This window comes from Erinaceus europaeus, chromosome 15, assembly GCF_950295315.1.
Source record: "Erinaceus europaeus chromosome 15, mEriEur2.1, whole genome shotgun sequence".
Classification (NCBI taxonomy): Eukaryota; Metazoa; Chordata; class Mammalia; order Eulipotyphla; family Erinaceidae; genus Erinaceus; species Erinaceus europaeus.
In genome coordinates, this window is record NC_080176.1 from 10,899,455 (window position 1) to 10,921,361 (window position 21,907).

General features: G+C 46.8%; 1 protein-coding gene across 6 annotated transcripts in view; it reads right to left on the reverse strand.

Moving 5' to 3' along the window:
* Nucleotides 1-3,262: 3,262 nt before the first annotated feature.
* LOC103107793 (uncharacterized protein C16orf52 homolog B) overlaps nt 3,263-21,907 on the reverse strand; it is a 134,232-nt gene continuing 115,587 nt past the window's right edge. For 5 of the 6 annotated variants that reach the window (XM_060172831.1, XM_060172835.1, XM_060172834.1 and 2 more), the window contains 12 exons: nt 21,223-21,313; nt 20,206-20,301; nt 19,565-19,662; nt 18,648-18,785; nt 17,284-17,392; nt 12,913-13,057; nt 11,509-11,653; nt 10,688-10,839; nt 8,978-9,101; nt 4,543-4,640; nt 4,326-4,388; nt 3,263-4,009 (listed from right to left, as the gene is read on the reverse strand). In XM_060172831.1, the coding sequence (XP_060028814.1) occupies nt 4,340-4,388; nt 4,543-4,640; nt 8,978-9,101; nt 10,688-10,839; nt 11,509-11,653; nt 12,913-13,057; nt 17,284-17,392; nt 18,648-18,785; nt 19,565-19,662; nt 20,206-20,301; nt 21,223-21,313 (1,245 nt within the window). In that variant the 3' untranslated portion in view covers nt 3,263-4,009; nt 4,326-4,339. The remainder of the gene's footprint in view (nt 4,010-4,325; nt 4,389-4,542; nt 4,641-8,977; nt 9,102-10,687; nt 10,840-11,508; nt 11,654-12,912; nt 13,058-17,283; nt 17,393-18,647; nt 18,786-19,564; nt 19,663-20,205; nt 20,302-21,222; nt 21,314-21,907) is intronic. The other variant, XM_060172832.1, reaches the window with a different exon arrangement.

The window sequence follows — 21,907 nt, forward strand, 5'->3', positions numbered from 1 at the left end:
CGTGGCCATGTCACGTTCGCCAAAGTCAAGCACAACTTTGTCCCTTGGCAGTTCCAGGCCAAGACAAATGAGCGTGTTCCGAAACCCCAAGAAGCTAGGTTTCCACCCCAACCTGCCCAGTCCTTCTTTCACAAGTCCCTCTCTATTCAGCTTGCTTGCCGCCCTCCTCCTTCATTTAGTCTTTCTTGTTTCTTTCTCCTCATTTTCCTTATTTCATCTTTGACCAGACTGAGACACACTGTGTCAGGGCTGAGGCCATGGCCACATCCCCATGCCCAGCACAGAGCCAGGATAATGCCAAGATTTGCTGAGCCTCAAGAAACTTTGTTTCCCCTTATTTGTGCATTTTCGCTTGTGTGTCACTCACTCTATCAGTGTCACCAGTGCCCGGATCAATATGCAGAACATCTGTAGTCCTGCAGGTACATCTATGCAAACTCCCCCCCACACACACACACTCAGAAAACCACCATCCTGATTTCTTTTTACATTTATTTTCCCTTTTGTTGCCTCTGTTTATTGTTGTTGTTACTGTTATTATTGTTGTCATCGTTGTTGGATAGGACAGAGAGAGATGGAGAGAGGAGGGGAAGACAGAGATGAGGAGAGAAAGATAGACACCTGCAGACCTGCTTCACCACCTGTGAAGCGACGCCCCTGTAGGTGAGGGGCTGGGGGCTCGAACCGGGATCTTTATGCCTGTCCTTGTGCTTTGCGCCATGTGCTACTGCTGCACTACCGCCCGACTCCCTCATCCTGATTTCTATCACCAACAATATCTTGTCTGTTATGACCTGGGAGGTGGCACAGTGGAGAAAGTGTTGGAATCTTAAGCATGAAGTGCTGAGTTCAAGTCCTGACATTGCACTGCTAGAGTGATGCTCTGGTTCATTCTCTCTCTCCCCCATCCTGCCCTGCCACCCCAACTCCATTAATAAATATGTAAATTTAAAAATATCAACAGTATTTATACATGTTTCCCATATTTGGCAGCTACTCTCTTCCCTGATCTATCTTTCTAGCCCTTTTTCCCAGCCATGACACCATCTCCCCAGAAAATAACTTGGGTCCACCTACATGTCAGATGTCAGGCTTGGGAAAAAACTAGTGAAAGTCATGGGCCCCTTGGAATATACCTAAAATAGACCTACTAGCTTTTTCCAAAATGGAGACCCTAAATCTTCATCTGCAATATTCCATCCCTTAGGTTTGTGATTAGTCAACAAATTGTTTGGCTTTCTATCTTAACTCTTTTTCAGCCACCAGGTTCCAGATGCTACCATGATGCCAACTGGACTTTCCTGGGCAGACGACCCCACCAATGTGTCCTGGAGCCGCGCTTCCCCAGAGCCCCACCCCACTAGAGAGAGAGACAGGCCGGGAGTATGGATCGACCTGCCAATGCCCATGTTCAGTGGGGAAGTAATTACAGAAGCCAGATCTTCCACCTTCTGCATGCATCCCATAATGATCCTGGCTCCATACTCCAAGAGAGATATGAAGAACTGGAAAGCTATCGGGGGAGGGGATGGGATATGTAGTTCTGGTGGTGGGAATTGTGTGGAATTGAATTCCTCTTATCCTACGGTCTTATCCTACTGTCTCTTATCCTACGGTCGGTGTTTCCATTTTATAAATAAAAATTATAAAAATAAAAAAAATTAAAAAATAGTTCTGCTTGTTTTTGAACTTCATGTCCTGGAATTGTTGTGACCGGCTTCATTCCCCCAAGCTTGCCCCTTAAGATCGATGCATCTTCTTGAATACAGCTGTTGCTCTTGCTTTTGAAATTTGTGTTTAGTATTCAACGTGTGTATGTATCTGTCCATTTTGCTACTGAGAGATGATTCGGGAGCTTCCAATTCTGGACTCAGAGGAATAAAGCTGATGTAGACATATTTTTTCTTTCCTCCTCCTCTTCTTCTTTTCCTAGTTTACTTGATAGGACAGAGAGAAATTGAGAGTGGAGGAGGAAATGGAGGGGGAGAGAGAATGAGAGACACCTGCGGGGCAGCTTCACCATTTGTGAAGCTTCCACCCTGCAGGTGGGGAGAGGAGGCTTGAACGTAAGTCACTGCACATGGTAACAGGTGCACTCAATCAGGTGCGCCACAGAGCCTGGCCCCCTAGATGTTCTCTGTGTCTTCTCCGGAACACACACACACTCCTTTGTCTTGGCCTGCAACTGCCAAGGTACAGAGCAGGCGCTGTGTCTGACTTTGGCGGATATGACATGACATGGCCACGGAGTTTCCCAAAGGTCCAGCTTAAGTGGCCCCACCTCCACTCCAGCTGTGTGACAGAGTTCCAGTTAGTCTGTGTCTTAGTGTAGTCAGATTATTATTATTATTATTATTTCTCTTTTTTTTTTTTTTTTTTTTTTTTGTCTCTAGGGTTATCACTGGGGCTTGGTGCTTGCACTACAAATCCACTGCTCCTGGAGGCCTTTTTTCCCCTTCTTTTGTTACTGCTATTGTTGTTGGTTAGGACAGAGAGAAATGGAGACAGGAAGACAGAGGGGGGAAAGAAAGATAGACACCTGCAGACCTGCTTCACCGCCTATGAAGCGACTCCCCTGGAGGAGGGGAGCTGGGGGCTTGAACTGGGATACTTATGTGGGTCCTTGTGCTTTGCACCATGTGCGCTTAACCCAGTGTGCTACTGCCGGCCCCCTGTAGTCAGCTATATAACGTCTTTCTGGTGGAGATGCAGGGTATCTAGTTTAATTTGCATTTCACTGATGGGTAATGCTGCTGAGCACCTTTTAAGATACTTTTTGAATGTTTTTATATAATATATTTTAATATATTTGCAAAAATATACTTCATAGTTTTGCATTTATATGCTTTTTGCATGCCTCTTGCACTTGAATTTTTTGCCCATTTAAAAAGAGGCATGTTTATTTTTTCTTATTGGCTTAAGCTTCTTCATATATTCTGGTTTTGAGTCTTTTCTTTTTTTTGCAATGCCAGGGCCTTGCACACACACTATTTCACTGTTCCCAGGTCAACTTTTTCATTCTTTTATTTCAGATGACAAGGGAGAGAAAGGCATCTTTCTGCTGGTGCTAACTATGGTGCTTCCACGTGGTGCTGGGGATTTGTAAGGCATGTGCTTTACTGACTGAGCTATCTTCTGTCCCAAGATATGAATTTCTTATTAACATTTTATCCCCTCCAAAATTACACACACACACACACACACACACACACACACACACACACACACACCAATAATTACTTCAATTGATAAATCATTTGGATTCTGTTAAATAAAAGTTAAATTTTATTTAAATAAATAAAATCCAAAAAATCATTTGGATTCTGTTAAATAATTTCTCAGGAAATGACAGCAAATAACATAATCTGTGGCACATTTGTTTCACATGCACACAGAGGGGCGGACCCAGAAGATCCAGCCTGACAGACACAGGCCCAAGCAGATCCCTTGCTCAGAACTGGGCTCCAGAGCAGACTGTCTCCGCTGAGTGGGGCAGGGGTGGGGATGGTGGTGAGGTTCACTGGTTTCTTGCTCTGGGATGCACTGGTGGAGGCTCAGCTTCACCTCTCAGGACCAGCATGGAGTGGAGCACAGAGGAGGAGCAGTAGGGCAGAAGCAACCCCAGCTGCCTGGTTTCCAGAGCTGGGCCCCCACAACAAAACTAGATGGGATACTGTTTGAGACATGTTGCCTGCCATATGGTGGGTTTTTAAGATGAGGAGGCGGTCCAGATTCTAGTCTCATCCCGTGGGAGCTCCCAGTGCAGGAGAGTCAGATAAGGGAGAAGGCAGAGGCTGTGCAGTGCTGAGCGCCCTGTGGGCTAGGACGCTGTGGGACAAAGGCCGGTGGCTCCCAGTTCCTGATGGGTCCCCAGGATGTCTGCACAGAGGAGATGCCATTTCAGCTGTGCCCCAATGGATGAACGGGGGTCACTTGGTGGAGGGTGGCAAGAAGGGTGCTCTAGTCAGGGGCTCGAGGCAGGACTTCTTAGCAAGTGGGAACCTTGTGGCTGGAGTTCAGGTGTGCTGGGAGATGAGGTCAGGAACATCAGGGCAGCCCCCCATACCCCAGATCGCAGAACCTTTTCCCACTTCTGCTTCCAGGCAGTGCTAGAGCCTGGGACATGTTTCCTGGGGGCTGATCTCTGGGGGACAGTCTTCTGGGGGTATCTCACCCTCAGAACCAATGTGTGCTCAGTGAGCTCTTTGTAGGATGGCCTTTTTCTGTCATTTCTGACCCACAAAACAGAGCAGCATGCTGTAGAGGTGCTTTACAAAACCCTGCCCCCAAAGCGGAAGAGTACCCCACCTGCCCCCTCCTCTTACCTGAGAACATTTTTCTATAAAAGAGAGGCCTTTGGCTCTATGCTGTTCTTCTGGAGCTGGGACCTAGTGAACATTGGATGAAGATGGCTCCCCTCATACCCAGATGTGCAGGCTGGGTGGGGAGAAGCTGGGCAAGAGCTCTTGAAGCAGGGTGTCCCATGCAGGGCAGGGTCATGACAGGTCCCGGGGTCTTGGTGGGTTGGAGCCACCGGCATACCTGAAGGACTGGGCCAGCCAGAGGAAGCTCCGGGCCTTGGTGATCTCCTGGGCCAGCCTTCTTAAGTCATCTCCTTCAAACAGTGGCAACGTGGGGTCCTCAAGGAGGAGGAAATGAGCATGAAACAAGATCCATTAAGTGACTGGAGGGGACATGACAAAAACCACAATCACAAGAGAAGCATTTAACAGTTTATCAAATGCGGCCTCTCACGGCTGCTACCCCACGGCCTCAGCTTGTACGTCTCCCAGGACAAGGAGCTCACCACTCATCATTCTGCAACCCTTTGAACACTGTGAATTCAGATGACTTGAGAGTCAGTGCAGGCAGAGGGCAAACCCCAATGGACTCTGGACTTCACTCAAGTCACCCCTTCTCTGGGTCCAGAGAATGGAAGTGACCTGTACCCCTTCGTTCATGTTGTTTAGTAGAATCCGTTCAGCCCTTTCTCCAGTTCCTTTGGTAAAATGTAGCTTCATGGGTACACCTTTTACTTATGTCAGCCCGTGAAATTCTAGAACTTAACTTTATGAGCACAAGTTCTCACAGTGAGCAGGAGACTACAAGAAAGAGATGAATTTCCCAAGTCTCCTTCTCCCTGGCAGTGGCCAAGGGAAGGATCCCATTCTGCTACTCACAGATTCTGAGTTGCTATGTGTGAAAGTGAGAGATCTCACCACAGCAGCAAGTACACTGTCCTTTTGTAAAAAAAAAAAAGTTTTTTTTTAATTTTAAAAAATATTTATTTTCCTTTTTGTTGCCCTTCCCTTGTTGTTATATTGTTGTTGTAGTTATTATTGTTGTTCTTATTGATGGCGCTATTGGACAGGACAGAGAGAAATGGAGAGAGGAGGGGAAGACAGAGAGGGGAAGAGAAAGACAGACACCTGCAGACCTGCTTCACCGCTTGTGAAGCGACTCCCCCTGCAGGTGGGGAGCTGGGGGCTCGAACAGGGATCCTTACAATGGTTCTTGTGCTTCGTGCCCTGTGCGCTTACCCCACTGAGCTACCGCCCGACTCCCTACATTGTCCTTTTATGAGGACAAGGAGGAACATTAATCACTTTTCCTTGCTGTGCTCAGTTCTCCCTAAAAGAGTCACTTGAAGAAAGGAATGATGGTGACCACCGGACCTCAAAAGTTATGTCATGTTCTGTGACAGTGATCTTTAACCCCCCAAAAGAAATCTGGGATTTTAAACCAAGAGACCCCTCACAGAATGGGAGATCTTTACATGCCATACATCAGACAAGAGTTTAATAACCAACATATATAAAGAGCTTGCCAAACTCAACAACAAGACAACAAATAACCCCATCCAAAAATGGGGGGAGGACTTGGACAGAATATTCACCACAGAAGAGATCCAAAAGGCCGAGAAACACATGAAAAAATGCTCCAAGTCTCTGATTGTCAGAGAAATGCAAATAAAGACAACAATGAGACATCACTTCACTCCTGTGAGAATGTCATACATCAGAAAAGGTAACAGCAGCAAATGCTGGAGAGGGTGTGGGGTCAAAGGAACCCTCCTGCACTGCTGGTGGGAATGTCAATTGGTCCAACCTCTGTGGAGAACAGTCTGGAGAACTCTCAGAAGGCTAGAAATGGACCTACCCTATGACCCTGCAATTCCCCTCCTGGGGATATATCCTAAGGAACCCAACATATCCATCCAAAAAGATCTGTGTACACATATGTTCTTGGCAGCACAATTTGTAATAGCCAAAACCTGGAAGCAACCCAGGTGTCCAACAACAGATGAGTGGCTGAGCAAGTTGTGGTCTATATACACAATGGAATACTACTCAGCTGTAAAAAATGGTGACTTCACCGTTTTCAGCCGATCTTGGATGGACCTTGAAAAAATCATGTTGAGTGAAATAAGTCAGAAACAGAAGGATGAATATGGGATGATCTCACTCTCAGGCAGAAGTTGAAAAACAAGATCAGAAACGAAAACACAAATAGAACCTGAAATGGAATTGGCGTATTGCACCAAAGTAAAAGACTCTGGGGTGGGTGGGTGGGGAGAATACAGGTCCATGAAGGATGATAAATGACATAGTGGGGGTTGTATTGTTAAATGGGAAACTGGGGAATGTTATGCATGTACAAACTATTGTATTTACTGTTGAATGTAAAACATTAATTCCCCAATAAAGAAATAAATTTAAAAAAAAATCTGGGATTTTGGTTATCTGTTGATATACTGCTCTGCAGATTTTTTATCATGGACAGCATATACTCCTAAAACATGTTTCATTTCCCTACATTTCCCTATCAGATTGGAAGGGGATCATGGGTACTTTCTTGATACCACAAGTGTGAGCTTAATTTAACACTGGGAGGGAGAACTATGTAGGAACTAAAGCAGAGAGCTGAGCACGGGTGTCTGGGTGCCTCTGTCATCATTTACTCTGCCTTTAGATCTGCTGCAAGTGTATGATTATGACTTAGAAGGTTAAACGGGTTTTACTATATGAAGCAATGAACCTGGACATAATAAATTCTCAACAACATCAAATTTTCTATTAATACTAGTTCCCCCAAACCCAACCTTTTAATTTTTTAAACTTTATTTTATTTTTTAAAAGATTTTAAAAAATATTTATTTATTCCTTTCTGTTGCCCTTGTTGTTTTTTTTTAATTGTTGTAGTTATTATTGTTGTTATTGATGTTGTCATTGTTGGACAGGACAGAGAAATGGAGAGAGGAGGTTGAAGACAGAGAGGGGGAGAGAAAGATAAGACACCTGCAGACCTGCTTCACCGCTTGTGAAGCGACTCCTCTGCAGGTGGGGAGCCGGGGGCTCAACCGGAATCCTCACACCGGTCCTTGCGCTCTGAGCCACGTGTTTAACCCACTGCGCTACCTACCACCTGGCCCCTAAACTTTATTTTATTTTATTTTGTTTGATAAGACAGAGAGAAATTGAAAGGCAAAGGGAGTGGAGAGTAAGAGAGAGAGAGCGAAAAGGAGAGAGAGAGAGAGAGAGAGAGAGGAGAGAGGAAGGAAGGAAGGAAGGAAGGAACACTTGCAGCACTGCTTCGCTGCTCATGAAGCTTTCCCCCTGAAGGTGGAGAGTGGGGGTTTGAACCTGGATCCATGCACATAGTAACACATGCACTTATCCAGCTGTGCCACCACCCAGCTCCCTAACCTGTGGGGTTAACTGTGAAAGCATGGTAAGAGCATAGGGGAACTCTCATCATAAAGATGGAGGTCTGAAAAGATACCCCACCTGTCAGCCTCTCCCTTCCAGGGGTCGAGCATGGAGGAAAAAGCTTTCCTGACTTAGTTTCCCCTTGTCAGTCCCCCAAAGCATCACAAGAACCTACACCCCCTAACACTTAACTCATTTCCTTGTTATAAACCAAATGGTTTGCCTGCTTAAAGTTCACTATAATTCACCTGCTGTGATCACACATACTCCACATATCACCATTCTGCCTTGACCAAAAGGCTCTTGCTTCCTATTTCCTTAAACCCCTCCTCCACTTTGATCTAACACCTCTATATTCCTTCAAGGCTCCTCTCTGTCTACTTCTCCCTTGTTGAGATAATTAACACGTCCTTCTAAACACCTTCAGGTAATTGACTCTCTTACCCAATTGCCACTAATCATTCTGGAACTCTCCTCTCTACCACTATCAATTCCTTAGAACCTTCACCACGGGGGTTCTGACCTTCCAAAGCCCACCCTTACTGCCACATGTGAAAAATGTCCTTTGTTCCCTTCTGCTGTTTAAACCTGCCTCCTGTACAACAGAGATCATCTGTGACTAAGTGGTCTCCTGGTCTTTTCCTGTTGTTGTTAGCCACTAGAGTCAACACGAGAGGCCAGTAGCATGGCTTACTTCTGCTGTGAGGCCCCCCACGTGAGTACCAGCACTAAACAGCCTTTTCCCAAACCCTGTGGAGACCCTGGCCTCAAAGGAGCCCAGGAGGGAAACAAAATCTGTCCAGTCTGCCTTTATCTTACAAGAGAAACAGATTTGTCAGTGAGGGGGGAGCAGCTGCCCCAAGTGACATTTTTTTTTTTTTGCCTCTAGGGTTATCGGAGGCACTACAAATCCACTGCTCCTGGAGGATATTTTTCCCCATTTTTGTTGCCCTTGTTATTGTTATTATTGTTGTTATTGCTGCTGTTGTTGTTGTTATTAGATAAGACAGAGAGAAATCAAGAGAAGAGGGGAAGACAGAGGGGGGAGAGAAAGATGGACACCTGAAGACCAGCTTCACCGCTTGTAAGGTGACACTCCCCCCCCCCCACAGGTGGGGAGCTTGGGGTTTGAACTGGGATCCTTACACCGGTCATTGTGCTTAGCGCCACGGGCGCTTAACCCGCTGTGCTACTGCCTGAACAACCCCTCCCAAGTGACATTTTACTGAGCCTCATCACAGACCTCAATCAACAGCTCAGAGACCTACCGTTTCATCGATGAAGCCCTTGGTCAGCAGGCCTTGGATTTTGAAGAGTGAGCCCTCATCAACAGGGCAGTGATAACGCCCCCCAGTGAGGGAGGCCAGATTTCTCAAGAAGCCGATCTCCTCCCTAGAAGAAGAAAAGAGAGGGCTAGGACCCCCAGCCCACGGGAATTCAAGTCTGGGGGCAGTGAACCATGGATACTGAGGCTCTGTGCCAGTGGAACTATGGCAGCATCCTCAAGTCTCATCCCAGGGCATTGTCTGCTGCTGGCAGGCAATTCACTGAGTCGTTCAGCCCAGACTCCCCAGGTTACAATTCAGTCCCATTCCTCTACTGAATCTGCATGGTGCCCACTGTGCATTGGGCCAGGAAGGTCCACAGAATGGCCTCTGTGGAGCTCATGGTTTAGAGAGAGAAAGAAAGCACATACCTAAGTGTTCACAGTCCCACCAATAACAACGTGTTTCTGAAGGAGCTGATTCTTGTCTAACATACCTTCTGTGATGATCATTTATAAAAATAGCTGAAACAAGAATATCTGGCACAAAGCACAAGGACCAGTGTAAAGGTCCGGGTTCGAGCCCCCGGCTCCTCACCTGCAGGGGAGTTGCTTCACAAGCAGTGAAGCAGGTCTGCAGGTGTCTTTCTTCCCCTCTCTGTCTTCCCCTCCTCTCTCCACTTCTCTTTCCTATCCAACAACAATGACATCAGTAACAACAGCAGTAATAACTACAACAATAAAACATCAAAGGCAACAAAAGGGAATAAATAAATTAATATTTTAAAAAACAGGGAGTTGGGCAGTAACGCAGAAGGTTAAGCGCAGGTGGTGCAAAGTGCAAGGACCAGCATAAGGATCCCAGTTCGATCCCCCGGCTCCCCAACTGCAGGGGGGTCGATTCACAAGTGGTGAAGCAGGTCTGCAGGTATCTATCTTTCTCTCCCCCTCTCTTTCTTCCCCTCCTCTATTTCTCTCTGTCCTATGCAACAATGATGACAATAATAACTACAACAATAAAACAACAAGGGCAACAAAAAGGAATACATAAATAAATATTTAAAGAAAAATAGCTGTAACAGTGGTACTTTGAAAAATGTCCCCCCTGGGGTTGGGACATAGCTCAGTGTATAGAGTACAAACCTTGCTGTGCATGATGCCTTGGGTTTGAGTTATGGCACTGCACAAGAGTACCATGAATAGCACTAGGGAAGCTTCAACAATGGTGGAGCAGGGCTGTAGTGTCTTTCCTCTCCCTTCCCTTCTATTTTTCCCCCTGCCCACACACACCACACCAAATAGAAAGAATGAAAAAACAGGCCTGGGAAAGCTTCCCGGTGGTAGTCTCACAACTGCTGGGGGCCCTTCCTAGCCCAGCAGAGAACTGAACTTCTTTTCCTAACTCCTCACAATATGCTGCTGAGAGAGGTCTGGAGGGAGGCCACCATGACTGTGGGGATAGGTGCAGACCCATTTCCCTCCTGGAGAACGTCAGAGAAGCAGGTCCCATGGATGGTCAGTTAGGGGAGAGGATAGGGACCTTCTCACTGTGGAAAGCCTGTGCAGCCACATAAAGTCCCACTTGCTAACCAGGGCCCAGGACAGTTCAGAGTCTAATACAAGCCCTGGACTGGGCAAGGGGCTCAGGCTTGGCCCGTCAGACATGCAGCCATGGGAAAGGAACACAACTCCATCCCCTCTTTGTCCTTCCCACCTGCCCGAGCAAGTCAGGGAGATGGTGTGGACTTTCACATCTCTTTTCTCCTTGAGTCTTTGGACTTCATTTAGAATGAGGCTGCAGCTTGTGTCCGGCTTCCCATCAGTCAAGAGGTACAATCCTTCCACATCATGAAAAGTAAATGCTTTCTGGAAAGACAAAACAAAACAAAATAAAACACAAGAAAACCAAAAAAAAACACAGAAGGTTTTCTGGTTTCAGGGGTAGGAGCTAACCAGGAAGGGTGAAATGCAACTGTCCACTGTCCCCAAGGAAACAGTGTCTCGCTTGCATCTCACTGATGTGTCTCTTCAAGCTAAGAATCTTCCCTTTTGGTTGCCAAGACTGAGGAAGTGGCAGAGGTCTGGGAGGAAAAGCACAGCCTGTCTCCTCCCTAGTCAGTGCCAAGAAAGGCACTTGACCTCTCAGAGCCTCTCTGCCTTCACCTGTAAAGTGAGACTGTAGAGGGGCTGGGCAGTGGCACATCCCAGGCAGCACACACATTACCATGCGCAAGGACCTGGGTTCAAGACCCCGGTCCCCACTTGCAGAAAGCGTGGAGTGAGGGAGTTTCGTGACTGGTGAAGCAGTGCTGCAGGTGTCTCTCTTTCTCCTTATCTGCCTCTCCCCTCTCAAATTCTCTCTGCCTCTAGCAGTCAATCAATGTAAAATGAGCTCGAGGGAAATCTGTCTCGGTGTGTTGGCCGAGAAGGTGACATAAAGTACTAGTGCTCTTTGCTGAGTTGCAGGCATCATGCAGTGCCAGCCTAGAGGGGGAGGGTGTTTCTGTCTGGGTGGGCCTCGGTGGTAGAACTTGCCAGTAAGGCCTGCAAGATGGAGGTGCTCCCCTGAGCATGCAGGCGGGTCACCCACTGCATAGCCTCGTGACACACTTCATCTGTGGTCTCCACCAGAGTGTCCCGCCATGGCTGTAGGCCCTCTGCAAAGCCGATCAGGTTAAAACTGGGGGTGGGGAGAAAGACACTGGTCAGCAAGCACTGGTCTACGTTGATGTAGCCTGTGTGAAGACTGCTCCTGCCTATCATGCAGACCCTGCAGTGAACCTATGACCCCTCAGGGAGGGGACTGAGGACTGCTTGAAAATGAGAAGGTGTTCGGTGGGGAGGTGGCACATTTGGTAGCGAGCACAAAGGTCTCGGTTCAAGCTCCCACTCCCCACCTGCAGGGAGGAAGCTTCACAAGCAGTGAAGCAGGTCTGCAGGTGCCTCTCTTTCTCTTTCCCTCTCTATTTCTCTCTTTCCTCCCAATTTCTGTCTGTCAAAAATGACCACTAGGAGTGGTGGATTCATAGTGCTGGCATTGCGCCTCAGTGACAACCCTGGTGGCAAAAATAAATACATAAATAAATAAATAAACATAGGAAAATGAGAAGGTGTAGGCTAAAGAGTCTGGTTGCTTGAAGGAACATATTTAAACCCCAGTTCAACCACTTACAGGTGACATAATCTTAGATTACTAGAGCTTAGATGATTTTAGGACTGAATAAAATCATGTCTGCACGTAAAATGCTTATCATGTTAATATTACAGCAAAAGTGAGTCCCAAGCTAGCACCAGAGTCTCCTGCTGTCTCCCTAGAGGTAGCCCTTCTGGGTAGCAGGCTTTCTCTTTAATTTTTTTTATATTTATTTTATTTATTTTTTCCCTTTTGTTGCCCTTGTTGTTTTATTGTTGTAGTTATTATTGTTGTTGTCGTTGTTAGGACAGAGAGAAATGGAGAGAGGGAGGGGAAGACAGAGAGGAGGAGAGAAAGATAGACACCTGCAGACCTGCTTCACCGCCTGTGAAGTGACTCCCCTGCAGGTGGGGAGCCGGGGTTCGAACCGGGATCCTTATGCCGGTCTTTGTGCTTTGCGCCACCTGCGCTTAGCCCGCTGCACTACAGCCCGACTCCCAACAGCCTTTCTCTTTAAAAAGAAAGAAAAAGAAAAAGAAAAAGAAAAAAAAAAGAAAAAGTTCAGCTGTCATCCACACTTGAAGGCCACATGAAGTTGTGTTGATCTGTAAGCAACTGTCTCTGGGTGAGAGATGGATTTCCGAAAACCACATTCTACTTCTTCAGAAGAACAGAGCACAGGACTCTTTTCTGTTCATGTAAGTCGTCTCAAAGAACATTTTGGGAGACCTCCAGGTCCTCTGGAGCTCGAGGAGGCAGTCAGTAACCACCTCCTGACCCCAGCCACCCCAGTACAGGCCCCTCACCTGTTACAGTGCTTCCGTAGCTGTTCCCAAATCAGCAGAATCAGCTCTGTCTTCACCTGCTGCAGGTGGGGGCCCATGGACCCTGACGTGTCCAGCAGGATACATACTTTACTCTCCAAAATGGCTCCAAACAGTCGGCGGCTTCCTGCTCCAAGGTGGGAGGGGGGACAGGGAGGAGAGGGGTGAGGGGACACTGCTCCCCTGGGTGGTTCTCCTCACTGGGGCAATCAGTCATAGGGAGACGGCCTTTGTGATGGTGCTGGAAGGGTGAGTTATCCTGAGGCAGGGTGTTCCAATGGTCTAGGCTCTGGGAGATCCAGACTTTGCCCAGGTGATAGGCAAAGATAACTACAACTCCCTGAACTTGAGTTTCCTCCTCTCAAAAGCCAAGTGATGGGACCAAATGGCATCAGAGTGTTGCTTAGGGTTAAGTAGATATTAGCACGGTTAACTGGCCAACAGAAACCAAGTATGTATCCACTATGTACCTGGCTCCAAACACAGCGGCAAATAAGCATGCATGTCATTGGACAAATAATTAGCAACAGGCAAAGGAGACAGATGTTAAAGAAACAGCTACAAGCCTGCATTGTGGAAACACATAATGGGCAGGGTTTGTATTTGAAGGAATCAAGTGAGGAACAAAGAAGTTATTGGTAAAGGAGGAGCTGTCACCCAAGGAAAGAGGTAAGGGCGTGCAAAGCACAGCTGCTGAAAAGTTCAGGGGGCTGGAGGGAGGGCAAAAGGAAGGCGGCAGGCAGGCTTGGGGAACAGAGACAAGGGGATTAAAGAGAGAGAGAGAGAGAGACCGTGGTCCGGGAGATGGTGCAGTGGATAAAGCATTGGACTCTCAAGCATGAGGTCCTGAGTTTGATCCCTAGTAGCACATGTACCAGAAAGATGTTTGGTTCTTTCTCTCTCTCCTCCTTTCTCATCTATAAACAAATAAAATGTTTTTTAAAAGACCAGAGAGTCCCATAGGAAGAGGAACAAAAGGCCAACCTGGACTTTTTCTCTCCTCGGCATCTATCCGAATAATACAGAAACACCCACCCAAAGACATCTCTGCACACCTACATTCATAACAGCACTTTATCTAGTAGCCTGAATTGGGGAATAATCCAAGTATCCAACACTAGATAAGTGGTTAAGAAAGCGGTACTATACCACACAGACATGATGGGCTTAGACCGCGGATAGATACCTCTCTCCACTGTCACTAGTCATCTCCATCAGGAATAACACAATGGACCCCTTTGGGGGCCCCCATAGGACCTTTTCCTCAATGTGGATCAACAACAGTAGAGAATGTTCCATCCTCTGAGGGGAGGCTGGATAATATACTCTGCCACCTGAGGAAGATGGGTCCTGAAATTGGGGCAGCTTGGAGCATTCCTACTCATGACCACAGAATGCGAACTCAGACCTACAGGGATGCAGAAGTTACATAGGCTCCTAAGCTGAATATGGGCCCCAGATCAAATCAATGGGAGTTTATAGTCAACAATATTTATATACCTTTCCCATATTTGGGAGCTACTCTCTTCCCTGATCTATCTTTCTAGCCCTTTTTTCCAGCCATGACATCTCCCCAGACAATAACTTGGGTCCACCTGCATATCAGATGTCAGGCTCAGGAAAAAACTAGTATAGTCATGGGCCCTTTGGAAAGTAAAAATAGGCCTACTAGCTTTTTCCAAAACAGAGACCCTAAATCTCCATCTGCACTATTCCAGCCTTTAGGTTCATGATTAGTCAACAAATTGTTTGGCTTTATATCTTAACTCTTTTTCAGCTACCAGGTTCCAGATGCTACCATGATACCAACCGGACCTCCCTGGGCAGACGACCCCACCCATGTGTCCTGGAGGCCCACTTCCCCAGAGCCCTGCCCCACTAGGGAAAGAAAGAGACAGGCTGGGAGTATGGATTGACCTGTCAATGCCCATGTTCAGTGGGGAAACAATTACAGAAGCCAGACCTTCTGCACCGTAATGACTCTGGCTCCATACTCCCAGAGGGTTAAAGAATAGGAAAGCTATCAAGAGAGGTGATGGGATACAGAGTTCTGGTGGTGGGAATTGTGTGGAGTTGTACCCTTCTTATCCTATAGTCTTGTTAATATTTCCATTTAATAAATAAAAATTATTAAATTAGAATTGTACCCCTATTGTCCCATGGGTTTGTCAGTGTTTCCTTTTTAAAAATAAAAATTAAAAAAGAAAGAATGTGGTAGTATGTATACAGAATGGAACACTAAGCAGATGTAAGAAATGAGGAAATGATCGCACCAAAGTAAAAGACTCTGGGAGAATACAGGTCCAAGAAGGATTCAGAGGACCTAGTGGGGGTTGTATTGTTATATGGGAAACTGGGGAATGTGATGCATGTACAAACTATTGTACTTACTGTTGAATGTAAAACATTAATTCCCCAATAAAAAAAAATTTAAAAAAAACTTCTTCCAAATACATATTCTACTCCGTGGAAAAAAAAAAAAAAAAAGAAATGAGGAAATGTTCTCTCTAGCTACATCCTGGATATGAACCTGGAGTAAGATATACCAGAAGGAGGAAGACAAATACTGGATGACCTCATTCATAGGTGAGACTTAAGACACAAGGGAAGAGAAAACACTCGGTGAAATTTAGACTAGCTGCAGTCTATCATGACCGATCCCAGGACTATAAAAAGTGGTGGTGGGGGGCACCAGAGGAGAGGGGGTAGGAAGCGGAGGGCTGGGGACCCAGGGCAGATGGTGGAGAAAAATGGTGGTGGTGGGTATAATGTGCAGACACCTATCCTGGGGAGATAAGAAACTGTACACATGTGAGAACAACTGCCTTCTAAATCATTATTCCCCCCCCAGAAGGTGATTTTACAGAAAGCAAGATCAAACTGGAGCAATTACCCAAGGATCTGAGATGAAATCCCAAGGGGAAAAAGAGACCACACAGACTGGCAGTGACAGGAGACTCAGACCCAAGTTCTTGACCCCACGCTTTTGCCAGGCTAAATGGAGCGAACACAGGGAAAATCTGAGAGCACTGATAAAGGAAACCGCAACTAAAATCAGAGTTGGGGGCTGAAAAGACAGCATAATGGTTCTGCAAAAGACTCTCATGCCTGAGAGTCTGAGGTTTCAGGTTCAATCCCCAACACCACCATTAAGTCAGAGCTGAGCAGTAACTATTTGCCTCTCCCTTTTATTAAAATAAATAAAGTATATTTTTAAAATTACCTTTAAAAAGCAGAGTTGGTGGGGGAAGGCTGGGCAGTGGCACACCTGGCTAAGCACATGTTAACATGTGCAAGGACCCAGGCTGGGACCCCTTCTCCCCACCTGCAGGGGGTATACTTCACAAGTGGTGAAGCAAGTTTGCAGGTATCTCTCTTTCTCTCCCTCTCTCTATTTTGCCCCTACACCCTCAATTTCTTTTTTTAAAAATATTTATTTATTCCCTTTTGTTGCCCTTGTTTTATTGTTGTAGTTATTTTTGTTACTGATGTCGTCATTGTTGGATAGGACAGAGAGAAATGAAAAGAGGAGGGGAAGACAGAGAGGGGGAGAGAAAGATAGACACCTACAGACCTACTTCACCGCTTGTGAAGTGACTCCCCTGCAGGTGGGGAGCCAGGGGCTTGAACCGGGATCCTTACGCTGGTGCTTGTGCTTTGTACCACATGTGCTTAATCCGCTATGCTACTGCCCGACTCCCTCCCCTCTCAACTTCTATCTGTCCTAACAAAACAAAAAATAGAAAGAAAAATAAAATGGCCACTGGGAGCAGTGGGTTCGTAGTGTTGGCACCAAGCGCCAGCGATAACTGGTGGCAATAGAAAAAAAATTAAAAATCAAAGTTGGGCAGGCTTGAAAAAGGGGCTATGATGCACGATCACCCCCCCTTTCTTATTTCACTGGCATTCCTCTTTGTTTGCATGCCAGAACCAGAAGGATGTACCCTTGGCAATCAAACAGACAAATTTACCCAGATAAACAGGCAAATTTACCCAGATAAAGATTTATCCCGCCTAGTAACAACTCCACCAATGAGAAGCCACCGTCACCCTGGCCTCTCACTTCCCTCCAATAGGCTTTCACTTAGAGAAGCATCATCCAAGCCCGGAAGGCTGGGTGTGAAAGATGGCAAAGCTGGGCTAGACAGACATGGCCTCTCTGGTGCCTGTGGACCCTTAGGCCCCTCCCCAGTCCTCCAGCCTCTCACCTCACCTGTGAATCTGGAGGGGGCCTTCCTGGTCTAATCACTGACCTGAAAGCTGTTGTTGGAAGGACTGACCCCAGGGGCCCTGGAGTTGACCCTGCACTTCTGGTCATGCCCCTCAGCCCTCCAGGACAGCAGGCCGGCTCACCGGACAGCAGCCACTGCAGCCGCTGGACATAGCGCTGAATCACCTTCTCCAAGCACGCGATGTACACTTCGATCTCCCGGAGCGTCCAATGAATGTGCTTCACCATCCCCTGCGTGAAGGCAAATTGCTCCCGTCAGCTATTGCTTCATATCCCCATCTTCTCCTAAAACACTTTCATCCACTATGGTTCCTATCTTCCAAAGCATCCATTAGGCACACAAATTTTGTATGCATTAAAGCTCTTTTGCTCCTTCTAAACGATTGGATTTATGGTTCTAAGAAGCAGTGACAGAATTCAGATAATGGTCTTAGGGCAAATGCAGTCATTGCAGTAAACACACACACACACACACACACACACACACACACACACACACACACACACACACACACACGGGGCCAGGTAGTGGTGCACCTGGTTGAGCGCACATTACAATGCACAAGGACCTGTTCTGAGCTCCCAGTCCCCACACTACTTTGTGAGTGGTGATGCAGGTGTCTCTCTGTCTCTCTTCCTTTCTATCTCCCCTTACTCTCCCAATTTCTGGGTGTCTCTATCCGATGAATAAAGGTAATAATAATTAAAAAAACACATATAGAATACCTATAATTTTTTTTCTTAAAAAGAATTTTTTTTTGCCAGGGTTATCACTGGGGCTTGGTGCCTGCACTACAAATCCACTGCTCCTGGAGGTCATTTACTTTCCATCTTTTGTTGTTGTTCATGGTTGTTGGATAGGACAGAGAGAAATGGAGAGAAGAGGGGAAGACAGAGAGGGGGAGAGAAAGACAGATACCTGCAGACCTGCTTCACTGCTTGTGAAGCGAACCTCCTGTAGGTGGGGACCCGGGGCTCAAACCAGGATCCTTGTGCCAGTCCCTGCACTTTGCATCATGTGTGCTTAACCCGGTGTGCCACCGCCCGGCCTCCTGGGGTCTTTTTTTTTTAATGCAAGATTAGATTTTCATTTGGGGACAAAAATGAATTTTGAAAGAAATTTACTTTCACTATGAGAGCAATGAAAAATGATCACTCTGAAACTGGAAAACAGAGCTGAGGACCCCCTCATCTTCTGCCATAACCCCTGCTCCCCCCACCCTAACAGAAGCATCATCAAGACTGAAGTAGACAGTTCTAGTTGCTGACATCTTCAGTCACTGTTGTCTGTCCTCAGCAACTGTTTCTAATTCTCACACCAATGAGCCCTTCCAGCCCTGGGGGAAGGTCTTAGGCATCCTGGGGGAGTGGGGTTCTTACAAGGAGGCATAGAAGCTAGGTCCTGCCATGGCTCCCCAGAAGCAGGAGTTGGGAGAGAGGAAGACAGAGAAATCAGAACAACAACAACAAAAAAGTCATGACTCACCTTGATCTCTATGCTGGGCCAGATGCTACAGTATTTGGCAGATGCCGACTTTGATATCGACTTTTGGTGGGTGCAGTTGGGTCCAATGTGCCTGGAGATCTCCATCTTCAGTTTTTTTAGCCCACAGTTGGCTACCCACTGTAGAATACAGGAAAGAACTATTATCTTGGACGACTCAGGCCTACATGGATGCTCATCTGACTCATCTATTAAAACCTCCTGTTTGAAATGTGTCTTGCATTTGAGATGTGGGTTCCTAGGACCAGCTGAAAACATACAGCACATTCAGTTTCCTTGCTCTGTGCTGGAGGGGAGCCGGTGGGAACAACACTTACTGAACACCTGTCGCTCCTGAATCCAGATGTTGTTACTCTGATACTCATGTTACTTCTCCCACAAAACTTGAGTGGGAAGCCTTGACTGGTCTAACATTCAGACTCTAAACCATCTGGGGTACTTTCAGTCTCCTCATCACAGGAGAGATGCTAGAATGGGCAAGCTCAACACAGTATAAACGGGGCACCCAGGACTGACACAGCAGAACCAAGCTCAGACTGAGTGACTATGGGAAGAAAGACATTCTATTTCTGGACATGAACAAGAAGGGGGGGCATTGTTGTTGTAACTCAGAGAAGCTGACATTACTAAGTACTTCACACAAAATATGTCATCAATTCTAGTAAGTGAGTATAACTACCTTTATTTTATCAACCAGAATATTGATAGCAAGTCTAATTGAGTGACTTTCCCAAGGCTACCCAGCTAGGAAACATCAGACTGGCTTGAAATATGAGTCTATTGAATCATTCCCCATCTGCCACATTAAGTAGGTCTATCTTCACCTCCTAGGTAGAATGCTTGCTGGAAGGGGTTGATGCTTAGGGACTGTGTGCTGGTGTAAGTGACTGACTTCATACCTCTTGACTTGAACAGACTGTATCCTTTTTGGGCAGCTCAATAGAAGGAATAGTCCTTCTCGCACTTTTCCCCTGCGGGTACTTCTTGTACACTGAGCCTGGGAGAAACAGAGTAAGGTTATTTTAGGTATCTGTCTTCCATCCATTCTATTATCTCTTCTTTGAATCAGTTTCTCTGATGATCAATCAGTAGTAAAATGCCCTTGGTGAAGTTTTCCAAGAGATGGGAACGGTAGCTGCTAGGTAGATCAGGAGGTGTGGGGGGCCTCTTTTTCATTTATTAGTGGACTCTGCACCAAGTCACAGCTGTCAGTCACGCCAGCCTGGGGCATCATCTCACTATCTTCCCAATTAGCTCGGGGCTAAGGATGCTGCCCCTAGTGGATGGAGGTGGGCAGTGCTGGTCCCCTGCCCTCAGGATCTTCAGAGCTGATCTTCATTCCCTTTCCCGTTTCCAAACTTCCCATTTCCATTTTTCTGGACTGGGGGATCTCAGTGCTTTGGGGTTTGGCCTGCTCTGCAGCCATTGCTGACTACATCCTGGGACAGGTGGAGTGATGTCCTTCCCTTGGGGTTCACTGACCCTACAGTTGCCACAGGGTGTAGGGGCTGTTCAGACACGTGTATCTCTACCAACTTACCCACAGTATTCCCTGTCTCTGTATAAAACATGGAGAGAGATGTCTCTGCCTCTGTTGATTTTGCCTTCCTCCTCTGTTCTGTGGGCTGGGCAGCAGCTAGAGGATATTTTGGTCTTTAAACGGGAGTCAGTGGCTTCCACACCCAGCTTGTTAATCCACCCACCCCAGCCCTGCTTACAGATGAAGTAAGTGGTTCTCAGAGTCTTTGAGAAGCTGAGTGAAGATTCCACCCGGGGGCTTGCTGAGTCCATAACTCTAAACTATCCCGCTATGCCTTGGACATTTGAAACAAGACACATGGCCTTCGGTTGTATGAACTGGGCATTCTCGTCTTCTTTTTAAAAAACACTAATTCAATTATTAATGGGGGTAGGGGAAAAGAGAATCAGGACCTCATGCTTGAGAGTCCAATCCTTTATCTACTACTCTACTTCCTGGGCTGCACACTGAGCACTTTCATAAGAAAACTGATGCCTGGGGCTGGGCAGTGGTGCACATGGTAAAGTTCTCATATTACTAAGTACAAAGACCTGGGTTCAGGCCACCGCTCCCTGCTTGCAGGGGCTCTGCTTCATGAACAGGTGAAGCAGGTCTGCAGGTGTTTATCTTTCTCTCCCTCTCTCTATTTTTCCATCCCTTCTCAATTTCTCTGTCCTATCTACTAAAAGAAAAATTAGAAAGAATAAAAGGGGAAAAAATGGCCACCAGGAGCAGTAGATTCATAGTGCTGACACCGAGCCCCAGTGATAACCCGGGTGACAATAAAGAAAAAAACACCATGTGGGGGCACCATGGGTGGTGGAGCAGTGCTGTGGTGTCTCTCTTTTTCTGTCTGCTTCTCCCTCCCCACCAAAAAAAATCCTTGGGCGCAGGAAGAGGCAATCCAGGAAGACCACACATGCCTGAAGCCTTGAATTTATGCCCCAGTTATGCATTAAAAAAAAAGTCAGGGTCATCAAACATCATTATCGATTATGACTCGACCTCAACCAGAGCCTGATGATGGCCAAGCCTTACCTGGGGGGACGCCAGCTTTGCCACTGAATGGATGCCACACCAGGGTCCTCAAGGGAGGACTCTCCTCTCTGTCAGGGTCATCTTTAATGCTCTAGAAAACAGGCCATCTTTCCCATCAGTGGCCTGTTCTCTGTGGTGAAGCAGGTCCCCAGGTCACCCCAGCCCTACTTTGTCCATTAGGAACTCTTACAGGGATGGGCGTCTGGGTATAGCTCTGTTTCCCCAACTCCTGCAGCAGATTCAGAGGACACTGGGCTTTGAGGTGAAACAGTGTGTGTGTGTGTGTGTGTGTGTAGGGGGGCGGGCGTGGCACATGGGGTTAAGTGCACACACCGCCATGCTCAAGTACCTGGGTTTGAGGCCCCACTCACCATCTGCAGGGGTGGGAGGGGGAACACACTTCACAAAGGATGAAACAGGTCTGTCTCTCTTCCTATCTCCCCCTTCCCTCTCAATGTCTCTCTATCCTATCAAATAAAATAGAAGGAAAAAAAGAAAGGAAAAATGATCGCTGGGAGCAGTGGATTCAAGCCCCAGTGATAACTCTGGTGGCAAATAAAAACAGAAAAGAAAAAGAAAGAAAGGAGGAGGGAGAGAGAAAAGGTGTATAGGGGGAGAGGGGTATGAGAAAGAGTGAGGAACTATGCTAGAACAACTGGGGAGATTTGCCAGAACTTTCTTCACA